This window comes from Phycomyces blakesleeanus, assembly GCF_001638985.1.
Source record: "Phycomyces blakesleeanus NRRL 1555(-) unplaced genomic scaffold PHYBLscaffold_9, whole genome shotgun sequence".
NCBI classification, from domain to species: Eukaryota; Fungi; Mucoromycota; class Mucoromycetes; order Mucorales; family Phycomycetaceae; genus Phycomyces; species Phycomyces blakesleeanus.
Genome location: NW_017265142.1, coordinates 114,835 through 127,043, shown reverse-complemented (window position 1 = coordinate 127,043; position 12,209 = coordinate 114,835). Strand labels below are relative to the sequence as shown.

General features: G+C 34.2%; 5 protein-coding genes across 5 annotated transcripts; 2 read left to right on the top strand and 3 right to left on the bottom strand.

Moving 5' to 3' along the window:
• Positions 1 to 139: 139 nt before the first annotated feature.
• On the bottom strand, positions 140 to 1,129 carry PHYBLDRAFT_63931 (hypothetical protein; the record flags this gene model as incomplete). Its single annotated transcript, XM_018441202.1, has 5 exons — positions 140 to 205; positions 281 to 394; positions 482 to 507; positions 602 to 771; positions 870 to 1,129. 5 exons carry the CDS (start codon positions 1,127 to 1,129, stop codon positions 140 to 142), a joined length of 636 nt encoding a protein of 211 aa, XP_018292158.1.
• A 981-nt stretch (positions 1,130 to 2,110) lies between these two features.
• PHYBLDRAFT_63932 (hypothetical protein) lies at positions 2,111 to 2,527 on the top strand (the record flags this gene model as incomplete). The annotated part of the gene is made up of 3 exons (XM_018441203.1): positions 2,111 to 2,142; positions 2,207 to 2,434; positions 2,467 to 2,527. 3 exons carry the CDS (start codon positions 2,111 to 2,113, stop codon positions 2,525 to 2,527), a joined length of 321 nt encoding a protein of 106 aa, XP_018292157.1.
• Positions 2,528 to 5,570: 3,043 nt separating this feature from the next.
• Positions 5,571 to 8,400, top strand: PHYBLDRAFT_77550 (hypothetical protein). Its single transcript, XM_018443269.1, has 4 exons — positions 5,571 to 5,790; positions 5,898 to 6,560; positions 6,832 to 7,444; positions 7,553 to 8,400. The coding sequence occupies exons 1-4, from the start codon at positions 5,640 to 5,642 to the stop codon at positions 8,013 to 8,015; spliced, it is 1,890 nt and encodes a 629-aa protein (XP_018292156.1). The 5' UTR covers positions 5,571 to 5,639; the 3' UTR covers positions 8,016 to 8,400.
• Positions 8,401 to 9,151: 751 nt separating this feature from the next.
• PHYBLDRAFT_63934 (hypothetical protein) lies at positions 9,152 to 10,122 on the bottom strand (the record flags this gene model as incomplete). The annotated part of the gene is made up of 3 exons (XM_018441204.1): positions 9,152 to 9,186; positions 9,370 to 9,623; positions 9,974 to 10,122. The coding sequence occupies 3 exons, from the start codon at positions 10,120 to 10,122 to the stop codon at positions 9,152 to 9,154; spliced, it is 438 nt and encodes a 145-aa protein (XP_018292155.1).
• A 746-nt stretch (positions 10,123 to 10,868) lies between these two features.
• Positions 10,869 to 11,627, bottom strand: PHYBLDRAFT_63935 (hypothetical protein; the record flags this gene model as incomplete). Its single annotated transcript, XM_018441205.1, has 2 exons — positions 10,869 to 11,493; positions 11,593 to 11,627. The coding sequence occupies 2 exons, from the start codon at positions 11,625 to 11,627 to the stop codon at positions 10,869 to 10,871; spliced, it is 660 nt and encodes a 219-aa protein (XP_018292154.1).
• Between the last annotated feature and the right edge of the window lie 582 nt (positions 11,628 to 12,209).

The following is a 12,209-nucleotide window of genomic DNA, read 5'->3' as shown; positions in this document are numbered from 1 at the left end:
ATAAATTACACCATGTACATTTAAACATGTCGATTGAGTTTGTTCTTGTACTTAAGGTGCATAATGCATAAGGTACACGCATACGTACATATACTACTCCCCCCCCCCCCCCCCAAAAAAAAAAAAAAGATGAATATAATCAGAGCCAGACAGGCTGATAATTTGGATCGTACGGAACTCCCTCATGGTCAAATGTCTCTATAAACTTTTATATATATATATAAAAATAAATCCCCAGCCATTTCAGAATGCTTCCTTTATAGCTTAAACACACACGCACCTCTTGGTCTGCAAGTATTCTACTTCCAGCAAATTTACGATATTCATCAAAAATAGATGTCATTGACCATCGTTGGATTTTTCGAAGACAACCAACCAGACAACCAATTCGATGCTAAAGAAGAATGAGAAAAAGATATTCAAATAGAGGTTTAATAAGAATAATTTTTTTTGTTGCACTATAGTTTCTCTGTAAACTTACTTTTCCTTTGAGACAATGTATCAAGACTACACAAATACATGCCCACAAAAATGATCAACATTTAGTATTAGTATTAGTATTATGTTATGCTATATATATATATATATATATTTGGTTTACCTGGGTGGCTTCTTTCATCCAGTAGTTTTGCAAGAGCTTGTGACATATCGTCTGGATTGACTTCTACAAATGGTTCTTTGTTGCCTTCCATTCTAAACTGCAAGACTTCGATTCCTTCGTGTTCTACAAAGTGTTTCATTTCTGGTGGATAATCTTCAACTGCAAAGTACCTTATAGTGTTCAAATGCGCATAATGTGTATATATGTATGCATGTATGTATATGAGATTAAGAGTGAATGAGATGTTTCTCATTCTTTACTTACTTACATTATGGTCTTTAGACCCAACTTTCGTAGGAATGAAAAGTTTTGTTTGTTGGGATGCCCTGAGCGATAGACACCTGGAGCAACCATGGCAAAATTGAGGGGCGGTACAAGTGGAAATTCAGGACGTTCATAACAGACACAACAAGCATCACGGCTGTCGGAACGTACATGACGATCGCGTCTAGAACGTCCAATGGTATTTCTGGGATGTTGATCATTGACTTGTTGTGGGTCAGAGGTCTGTACTGCAATTGTAGGCATGCTTTATTTATTTATTTGTTTGTTTTTTGGTTATGTATGTTTATATAATAATGATAATAATAATGATAATGATAATAATAATAATAGCTTTAGTAATAGGTATAGTGATACTTGTAAGAAAAATAATAGGAATAATATTGAAACAAGAAATTGAAACTTGCAGGAATACAAACTCACTTGCCTTTTTTTTTCAAGCAACCAGAGTTGGTGATACAAGGTTTAGTGACTTGACTTTTCGAATACAGGAAGAAATCTAAATGATTCATTCCTTAGTCTGTAAATGCTTAGATATTATTACTCCGTATTCAAAGATAGTATAAACGGGGTATTAATATGTTTATTCCCAGATGCGCCATTTAAAGTATTAAAAAAAATAAACGTCCAGAAAGTTCCTGGCTCAAAAATTATGGGTTTTTTTTATACTCTTTAATTGATATGGAATAATCGTATCCTGTGATATAAGTGTAATTGGAAGTCTAATGGATTTTCTATATTACTATTGAATTATCTTGTATTGATAACAGTATTACTGGCAAAGGATTATATATAAACGGAATTTTCTTTTTCTCTCCAAAAAGAAAAAATTGCTGACGTTTATCGGGAACCATATGGAATTATAAATTAAATAAACCATCAGTCTATTTCTGGCAAATGTCATTACCCCACTTTCAAATAGACACATAGATTATACAATATACCAGAATGACTTGGTCAATGGACTTTTGACCGGTAGGACAAGGGAATGAGGAGAGGGAGAGAGCGAGAAAGGTACTGAAACTGATTAATTAAAAACCTTGACATTTGCAAAAAAAAAAAAATCACTTTTTGGTCAGTGGTCTTTCAATTTTGTAGAACAAACTATGTAGAGAGAAAGAAGAAAAAAGAATATATGTATCTATCTAGTGAGTTGCTGCGGTCAGAAGGTCATTTCAATTGACACAAGAAATTAGGAGCCATCTCTGTTTCTCTATCTCACTTTTTATGACTGCCTCTAATTTCCTTTACAAAGCAAGGTTAGAAAAGCCCCCTTGCATTCATATAAATACTTTAATTATACTATATCATGTTTGGATAAAGTTGGTTTAAACTTGGCCAACAAAAGTTATCAAAGTCAACAGGTTCATTAAACACAATTTCTACTTTACCTGTGCCGGGGATCCGGTCCTATCACAAAGTCACGCTAATAGCAGCCGTATTCCTTATTTATTTCCACCGTTGGATAATTTTTTACCGTTGCCGCAAACCCAGTTCAAGTGTTGTTGCTGTGACAGAACTACTGAAAACAATAAACATAAGCCATCAATGGTATATTAATATATATATATATATATATATAGCTGTCATTCTCTATTCCTCACCACCCAAAACAGAAACAAAAACAAAATGGGCTCTAACTAGGAAGAGGTTTTTTTTTTAATACTTTAACCAAAACACTCATCATACTAGTACTGAACAATACTAACTCCAAGTCAATAAGTAAATAAAAGTGTTTGAGAGGCTAAAGCTAAAGCTGTTCTACTCTACTCTACTCTACTATAATATACTTTATTCTAGCTAGATATATGTCAGCACTGTCAGTGACTTTTTTTTTATTTTTTTATGAAATACCATTGTACAATAAAATCAATCACCTGCCTTGACTGTTGACCACTATACTGTATTGTATTGTATTGTATTGTATTGTATTGTGCTACCATTTTATTTATTTAATGATAATTATATTAGTAATATTAATATTATAAAGAATGACTTTTGGGTGCGAATCCCAGGTTCATTCCATTTCTTTTCTTTTGAAAACAATATGTGCCGCACATAGATATATATTATATTATAAAATATCTTTCTTTATAAATTAATAGGTACGAAAAATGGTACCTTTATTACTATTACTATTACTATTACTATTATCATAATCATAATCATATATGATGAGTATATGCGCAAATGATTACCATGATGAATTATATATAAACATATATAAAAAAATAAACCCCGGGTTTAGACAAAGAAGAGTATTCCATATATAAATATACATATACATTATACATTATTCTTATTATGTATAAAGTCTGATTTCACAATAGCTTATTTACAAAATAGAATTTGACCATCAAACAAATAGATATTATAAAGATAGAGATAAATAGAAAAATCAATGTGGTCTACCAATCAAAAATCAATTCTGCATTTTCCAAAACAAAAGAATAAACCATGTTGTTTTGCTTTAAATGATAATTGTGTTACCATGGTTTCTTGGTACTAGAAAAAAAAATTATTTTTGATTCAAAGCCATGTATTTATTACTGGGCAGACAATCTCTACAAAAGCACATGAATATTGAAGAGAAAGGAAACAGACTGGACCTTTCAAAGGGTGGCGCTCTACAAATCAAACTCTCAATTATTATTATTTTTGCTCACCATGCGATAACTGCTGCCTCGATAGGATTTCAAATATATATATATATATGGCTTTTATAAATCAAAATTTTCCTTTATTGATTTGAGTTTTCTATATACACACACACATCATGAGAAAAGGAAGATAATAATAATAATAATAATAATAATAATAGAATGTCAAGACAACTCTGGATATCAAAATGCATGATCATTGTGATGCATATTTGATGAGTTTTAAAAGATTCTCAGGGTTTGGGTGCGAGCCCATTATATTCAAGGATAAACCTGGAAAATACTACAAGGTCTAGGATCTTTTCTTATGTATGAGATATAAAGACAGAGTGCCGCCTTTTCTTTTTCTTTTTCTTTTTCTTTTGGAGGGATAGTTTAATATACTATAGATTATATACGAACCCAGATAAAAAGGACCTGTCAAAAGGGATCGATAGGAATGATTTCGATTTGACTTGACTTGACTTGACTTGAGATTGCTTCAAATATATAAAGACATTGTATTTAATATATTTGCTTTGATTTGACAGTCAGCTTTATTGATTCGAGGCAATATACAAATCAAAGAAGTCAAGAACATTGTATGCTGTGTAGAGAGAGAGAGAAATAAAGAGAGACTCGGGTATCCGTTATCCTTTCCCCCCAAGAATATTAGTAAATAAAGTTTGTTATTTATTTTACTTGAGTTTACTTTAGTTTAGTTTTATATACAAAATAGAGATTAAATTATGGTGTACATCACATGAACCAAATCATTCTTGTATGTATGTATTATATCCTTTTAAGATACGTACCAGTATCCTATAAAGATTGACAAAATTTGCACACAAATATTTGTACTAAATGGTTTGCATGCTCTGTTTTTTTTTGTATGTATTTAGTTTAAACTGCCCTTGACTATAGATTAGTAAAATTTTATACCATGACTTTAAATACTTGATAGTTTGTTACGATTATTGAATGATAAGATAAATAAATAATAGCTGCAATCAAGAATGTCAAAAAATAATATATTTGTTTTGCTGTAAGACCATCAGATAAAAACGGTACGACCACAATTTGCTCCTTCTTTTCAAGTAAGCAAGCAGGTAAAACAATCAAAATCAAACAAGTAAAAAAAAAGGCATAGACAGGTTTCTTTGTAATACACTTTCCAAGCACATGTCTTTCTGATAATAGGTAATTCCAGAGAGAAATTTTATTTTGTATTTTATCCATCGGCACTTGCGGCAAACATTATTCTTTGTGTCGGTTGGCTTATTATCCTCTGATATACATACATAGATACATACTAATGTTTGTATATATGTATATTTTTCTTTATTGATTTTACTCAAGCACAAAGCCACAAATTTGAAAATAAAGTATTGCTTTTTGTGGTGATCAAGATTACACACTACCCACACTACCCACACTACCCACACTACATATTATAAACATCAAATAATGCACATAGAATATATACATAGAATACATACATATTACATACTTCCATGTGTGTTGTGTATCATATGGCTTGTCTTAATGGAGTGCAGATCTCTTTGTAGATATGAAATACAAGAAACGACATTGGTGCTGATAATCTTATAGCAAAGATATCTAGATGTGTACAGTGTGTGGATATTTTGATGTCATTGTGTGCAATTGATGTGATATTTTGAGTGTAATGTTGTGTACATGTGTAAGCAAATCTATCTGGTTCCAGCCTCCCATATCACCGGTGCTGATTAGTATATATATAAGAAATTCAGTATATGGGTAGGACAGGATTGGTAAGGGATACACAGCGATCAAAAGGTAATGGAGAAGGCGCTTATTTTATCCGCATTCAGCCAACCAACAAACCCAACAATATCAAAAAAAAATTGAAACGCAAAAAATACCATAGAAAGAGAAGGGGAAAGGGGTTTTACCTCGGCAAATACCACTGATGATGTAATGATATCCGAAATAAAAATAAAATATAAATATAACCTACTTGTGATTTCTCTTCTTCTTCTTCTTTTTTTTTGCGTTATTCATTCTCTTGAGAAAATCTTACATATATATCTATATATCTATATAGATATATTATATATTATATAAAAAATAATCAAATGTCTCCTTTCACAATGAACCTACCAGGAAGGTTTCCTGTTGCCCCAGACAATAAACTGCCTATAGTCGGTCACGAACAGGCCTTTCACCCTCTATCAAAAGTAGACACTATTGGCCTTCATTCCAACGACTCACAAAACAGTATCTCAGGTACAGAATCAGATTAAATAATATTCCATTGTCTTGAAAAAATAAAATAAAATTATCTTCTATTATTTCGGTTCTCTAAAAAAAAATCATTATTTATCTTTATATAGTAAACTCAGCCCCAAAGCGAAAGAGTAACAGCAGTGAAGCTTCAACCTTATTCAATTCTTCTGGTCCACCAGACCAAACACACATATCTTCACCACAAGTAGTCTCTTCATCCAAAACGACTACCACCACAAGAACAACAGCATCAGTCCCCACTACCGGACTGATGAATACGCCACCAAACAACATGTCCTTGGACGATCCTTTACTACCACCTCCTAGATTCCCAATCGACCATCTGAATCGTATCGACACAACCGTTCGACTCCAGGACCTCGAAGAAGCCAGCCGGCCCAGCGTCTATCTTTTCATCTTTGTCAACCCATTATCCGGCGACCGTAAAGGCAGAGATCTTATCAACCTATCGATTCAGAACTTTCGTCTCCGGCGGTTCCCCAATGTCCAGGTCGAGATGCACAACATCCTTGACGAAACAGACCGCGAGCTTGGATTTGATCGCATCCGTATCATCGAAGGTGCAGTCAAGCGCGGAGACGTTCCAGCCATCAGAGACGAAGCACCAGGATCTCCCTTTGGGCGGTTGGGAAAAACCGTCCGCACACGCCACATTCATGTCTGGAGTGCAGGTGGTGATGGCACTGTAATGAGTGTTTTTGAAATGTTGGTAGCACACAAAATCGACCTTGACTATGTATACTTCTCCTGTAAGTCTATAATTTCTTACTATTCTTATCATTATCCTTAATAGCAATAGAAATAATAATGCTAAGAATAAGGAGACAGAGACAAAAGGCATGAATACACACATGCATTCACACTCACACCTGTGTATACATGTGTATATATATTCATGTCCATGTCTCTGTGTGCATGTGGTACAATTTATCTATTTATTGAAACACAACTAACAACTATACAACTATATAACCACATATATATATATATATGTGTGTGTGTGTGTGTGTGTGTTTATAGGTATTCCTTTTGGTACTGGAAATGACTTTAGTCAAGTGCTTGGGTGGGGAAGAACAATCACGCACAGCAACATTTTGGGCCGAAGACTCAGCAATCTTGAAGAACTCGTGTCTGAGCGCCTAGAAAAAGCAGAGGCTGCTCGTCTGGATATCTGGGAAATCGACATGACAGCGCACCCGACCGGCTTTGTGCGTGTGGCCGGTCCAAACCGTAACGACGGCCACGATGTCCAGGAAGTCAAGGGCCCACAACGAAAAGGCCCTCAGCGCCTGGTCCGCAAGATGTGCAACTACATGTCGATCGGTGTCCAGGGCTACGTGGGCAGTGGGTTCGAGAAACACCGAAGTGGAAGTCGGCTTGCCAACATGCTTGTCTACACACACGAAAGTGCCAAATGGGTCTTCTGGAGACATTTCCCGCTCGTCACCCGATTTATTGATCGTATGACTTCAAATGGCCAAGTTACATTGGTCTGTCCTGAGCCAAACAGCTCAACCACCAAGAGGCCAGTGCTTGATGACGATTTGACCGGAGAAGGATTTACCGACAGCCTGTTACCCGAAATGACACTTCATCCGATTGACTTTGTAATTCAGAATATTCCTCACATATGGTAAATTATACACACACTATATATATATATATATTGATGAATAGAAGACGATAGAACACTTCTTTTTTTCTTCTTTTTTGTTTATTAATTTCTCTTTGTCTTGTGCAGGGGTCGTGAAATTGACTTGTGGGGAGATGCCCTGTGCGGTCTTGAATCAGTAAAGAACAGAGACGGGCCTACAGACCCAAAGACCTGGTCACAGCAACTGGCCAACGACGGCAAGATGGAGGTGATGGTAATCGAGAGCATGTACAGCTATGTCAAGAAACTGGCCAACATTCGAAAGCACGTTTCACGAATCGGCCAATTTGAAAACCCATTCACAATTCATTTCCGACCACCAAACACCATCCGCGAGAGCTGGTGGAAGCGCTTGCATCTCAACCAGTACGAACGAGAAAACATGGTGTGTATCATGTGCGATGGCGAATTCTATGTCATCAAAGACCCAAAGGAAATTACCTTTAGACGATGTGCCCAGATCTGGACCTTGGGCAGAAGTGATAGTAAACAAACCGGTCGTCTTGTACTCGACGAAATTGCCAGCCAAAGACTTAGCCAAGCCTTTTAAAAAAAAAATTCTTATTAATTATTATCATTATCACTATCATTTGTCATTGGCATTAATCTATCATCACTATTACATCTCTACTTACTACAAACTACAAATTAATTCTACCTATTATCTATTATCTATTATTATTTGCCTACCTACCTACCTACTTACTTACTTATTTAGCATCTTTTATATCTATATCTATCTATCTATCTATCTATCTATATCCTTCTTACTTATACTGCCATATACTCATGTATTTTAATGCAATGTGTATCTTACAATCTACCCTTTTTTTGTTTTTGTTTTTCTTTTATTGCACAAATCAAACCTGCTTTCACATTAATACTACATTCATTAATCAATTAATCAATTAATAAATAAATAAATAAATAAGAATAAAGAATGTATACACTTTTAACAACAACAGAATCCAGGAATCAAGATAATCATTAATAATTCCATTTAAATATATATATAAATGTTCATTGGCATGTCTTTAGCTTTTTATTATTTGCCACGTTTATAGGAGAATAATGAAAACAATCAGATAACAGATTTAACTTCAAGGGACAAAGGACAGTATAAATATAGGCATATAGATGGTAGATAAGGTGGGTCATTTTGTACATTTTAGAACAAAATAAAATTACCAGACCAAAGAACAATCAAATGGCTAAGTATAGGCACAAAGACAAAATAGAAAATTATAGCTCTTTACTGGTCTCTTCTTGTTATCTGATTTAGATTTTGTCTAGAGGCCAATGGTAATATTAACAACAACTAGAAAAATAAAAATATAAATATAAGAGTTTTGGTCTAGGCCTCTTTATTTTACATTTCTATTTTTTTTATGATGCCTTTTTACTACATTATCTTAAAAGGCTCTTTTACCGGCATTCTAATGAAAATGGCTATATAAAGAAAAGAAAGAAAATATGCAAAAGTACATACTCAACTACGTACATAAATGACACGCCATTAATTTGGCTGCGTCTTTTTTTTTTTTTTTTAATAATGAAAAACTCAAAATCAAGCCAACTCCACTGCATTATCCAGACAATAGCAATAACCATGGCAACATATGACTATTGATTTTATCAATAGTAATACTAATAGCTACATATCTTTCTATCTATCTATTGTGTTTCCTATTGCTCGGTACACGGACTAACCAATGCTGAACCTATATAATTTTTTTTTGCGGCTATAAAGTTTTAAAGATAATAATAATTGTAACTCAGATGTGACACTTACAAACAGAATATGTACATAAAAAGAAATAAATAAAAAAAAAAGGTCCCCGGCACAGGAACAGCCGATAAGACCAAAAAATATATCTAATTATATAAAACAAGGTTGTTCTTACTGTACTGTATTTCCACCGTCAACTGGTCACTTTTTGGAAAAACTTGGTCATTTTTTTTTAAAAATTTCAATTGGTCACTTAATAAATTTGCAGTCGTTCCAACACCAGGGAGACGAGAATCCTGTGACATTGTCGTATATCCTTTTATAAATGTCTTCCATGTAAAAACGTTTGGTACGTGCCGATCCCAGAGTAATATGGATACCACAACGAATATAGTGTTTCCTGGTGCTAGTTTTTCTTCTTTATTGCAACTATGCAAGGAAAAAAAATATAATTTCATCAGTATTCAGTTTATATATGAAGATGGAAATGGCACTGTTGTCGATGAGTATGGCAGGCCGAAAACCATTTATCATATTTGTTCCAAGGCAGTATGCTCTTGGAACAATTTTCTAATTTGGAGTTTTAACAAAGCTTACGTTTTTCTTATTCTGTTATTTCAATGATCAAGCTAAGGGAATCGAAGAGACAAGGAATGGTATACTTTTTTTTGTGCCTGAAACTGTCAATAGTCACCTTGGTGTCATTAGTGATGAGGTTCATATAAGTATGCGATCTGATGGCAATTTTAACGAGCGTAAGCCTGAAGAAGCGAGTTCACAGTTGGCGTAATTGGTAGATTAAATCATAGGAAGCAATGGATGCTGCATTGTTGTTTTGAGCAATTTCAGCTGCCTCTTTCCAAGCCGATTCCTTGACGAAGATGGTGGTAGTTTTTGCTTTGGAACTGTCTTTCAGGTCAAAGGACATGACGCTTGGTCTGACTTTTGGGTTGAAAGGTGCATCTAAACGCAGACTTGAAGTGATTAATGGATTAAACGTTTTTGTTCCAATTACAAGTTTCGTGCCTGTGGTATTTTAGATACAAAATAATAGAAAATAATAATATTTGAAAATGAAGATGTATAGAAATACTTTGAGACTGTATATAAGATGTTCTTTATTCATAAATAAAAGTGTCCCTTTTTATAAGAAAACACAATCTGCTCTTGTCATTATGTCTTAATTTCTTAAGGCTTTCTTCCTTTATTATATTTGATTATTAGAGTGTATTTACTGCTCAACTAGTATTGGTGTTACAATTGACATCAAGTCATAAATTGTACTTCTTTAGCCCTTAGCTATTCTTTTCTCTTTTACATTAGAGCTTTAGGACTTCCTACTAAATTAGCTCCATATAGCTCTGACACAGTTTACCCGGCAGTATGATATAATTATCTTAACGATCTTTAAGATATTATCTACAGTACTAACTGCAATAATTATTGGCACGATTACTTAATCGTTTATATATATTTTATATGCTGACAAGATGATAGCTACTAAGCTACCCCAATATGAATATGTTCTTATATGTGATAAATCCAACAGCCGAGTGTCTGGATCACCACAGTGCCATCCGCATCCGCTATTGTTGTGGGGTATACGTTTTTGTATTTTGTGTCTTCGGGAGGAATTGAGGTACACATTGATCCCCCATTTTTTGTTCGAAATGATTATCGATGAGCACCCAAAGTTCTTCCTCGACCAAACACCTCGACACAGTTCACAAGCAGCGCTTTCCCAGTAGATTCATTTAATAAGATCGATCCTGCCAAAGCTCGGCTGCAAGCATACCTCACACTTTTGTGGATTGAGTAATCTTGATTTAAAAACATAGGCATATCGTTTGTAAGTTCAATATAGGTGTAATTCATGATGTGTTGTCGCAAATAAGGTGATCCAGTACTGATGGCACTGTAAAGGGATATGGGTGCTGTCTGGACCGTTTTTGCCTCTTCAAATGGGCTTTGTTTCGGAACTAAGGGGTACACTTTCATTCTGTCCTTTTTGAAAGCATGTAAATTTTTCTCGTGTGTAAGTGGATTGTATTCGACATCATCGTTGATCAATGCAATAGGCCGTAAATTATACGTGTCCATGATGGTTAGCAGACGTTTATTTCCGCGATTGTCCCAATCTGCTGCTTGACAAGCATTCAGGAACGCGTTATTGTAGTCACGTTTATTAATTATAGTCAAATCCTTAGCAGAAATGTTCGGCACAGGAATATGTAATTTTGGTAGGATGACGTTGTGATTTACTTCGAACTCTTCATCACTGAATATTCCCTCTTCGTTACTGTCAGTGTCGTGCAATAGTAAATGACCTATTAAAAATAAAGGCTGTAAATGATCATATTGGGATGTTGTTGCTATTGGGACACGTAAGTGAGCTTACTAAACGAAATGGCCTTTATAATTAGAGACAGCCATGGCAAACTAAAACATTAAAAAATTAAACAGGACTTTTGGACTTCGCCTGAATGAAAAAAAAAAAAAAAAAAAAAAAAAAAAAAAAAAAAAAAAAAAAAAAAGGTCCAAGAGTCCACAAAAAAAATGAAAGAGCCTATTGCCAATCGGAAAGCCCAATCCTTGGACTCTTGGACTCTTGGACTCTTGGACTCTTTCCACCTCAACGAAAAAAAAAGCAAATTTTAGGGGCACTCAAGCTAGCGAAATTGAGGCTAAAAAAGGTGACCAATTGACAGCGGAAATACAGTAATACAATTTCCAGAGTATATACACAGACTCTCTCTTCCTCAAGATTCCATAGTGTATATTTATTTATTTATTGGGTAAATGGGATTCGCGGGTTAAAATACAGCCTTTATATTTCTCCAGGCAATAATATTTTAGATAGATTTTTATATATAATAAATATATAATGTGTATGTCTATTGCAACATCAAAGCGTGATGCTTGACCTTATTTAAGTACTATGTGAACAAGTTAATAATAATAATATATATATATATATATATATATTTTTTGCTTTTGGACTCATAATTTCTGTTG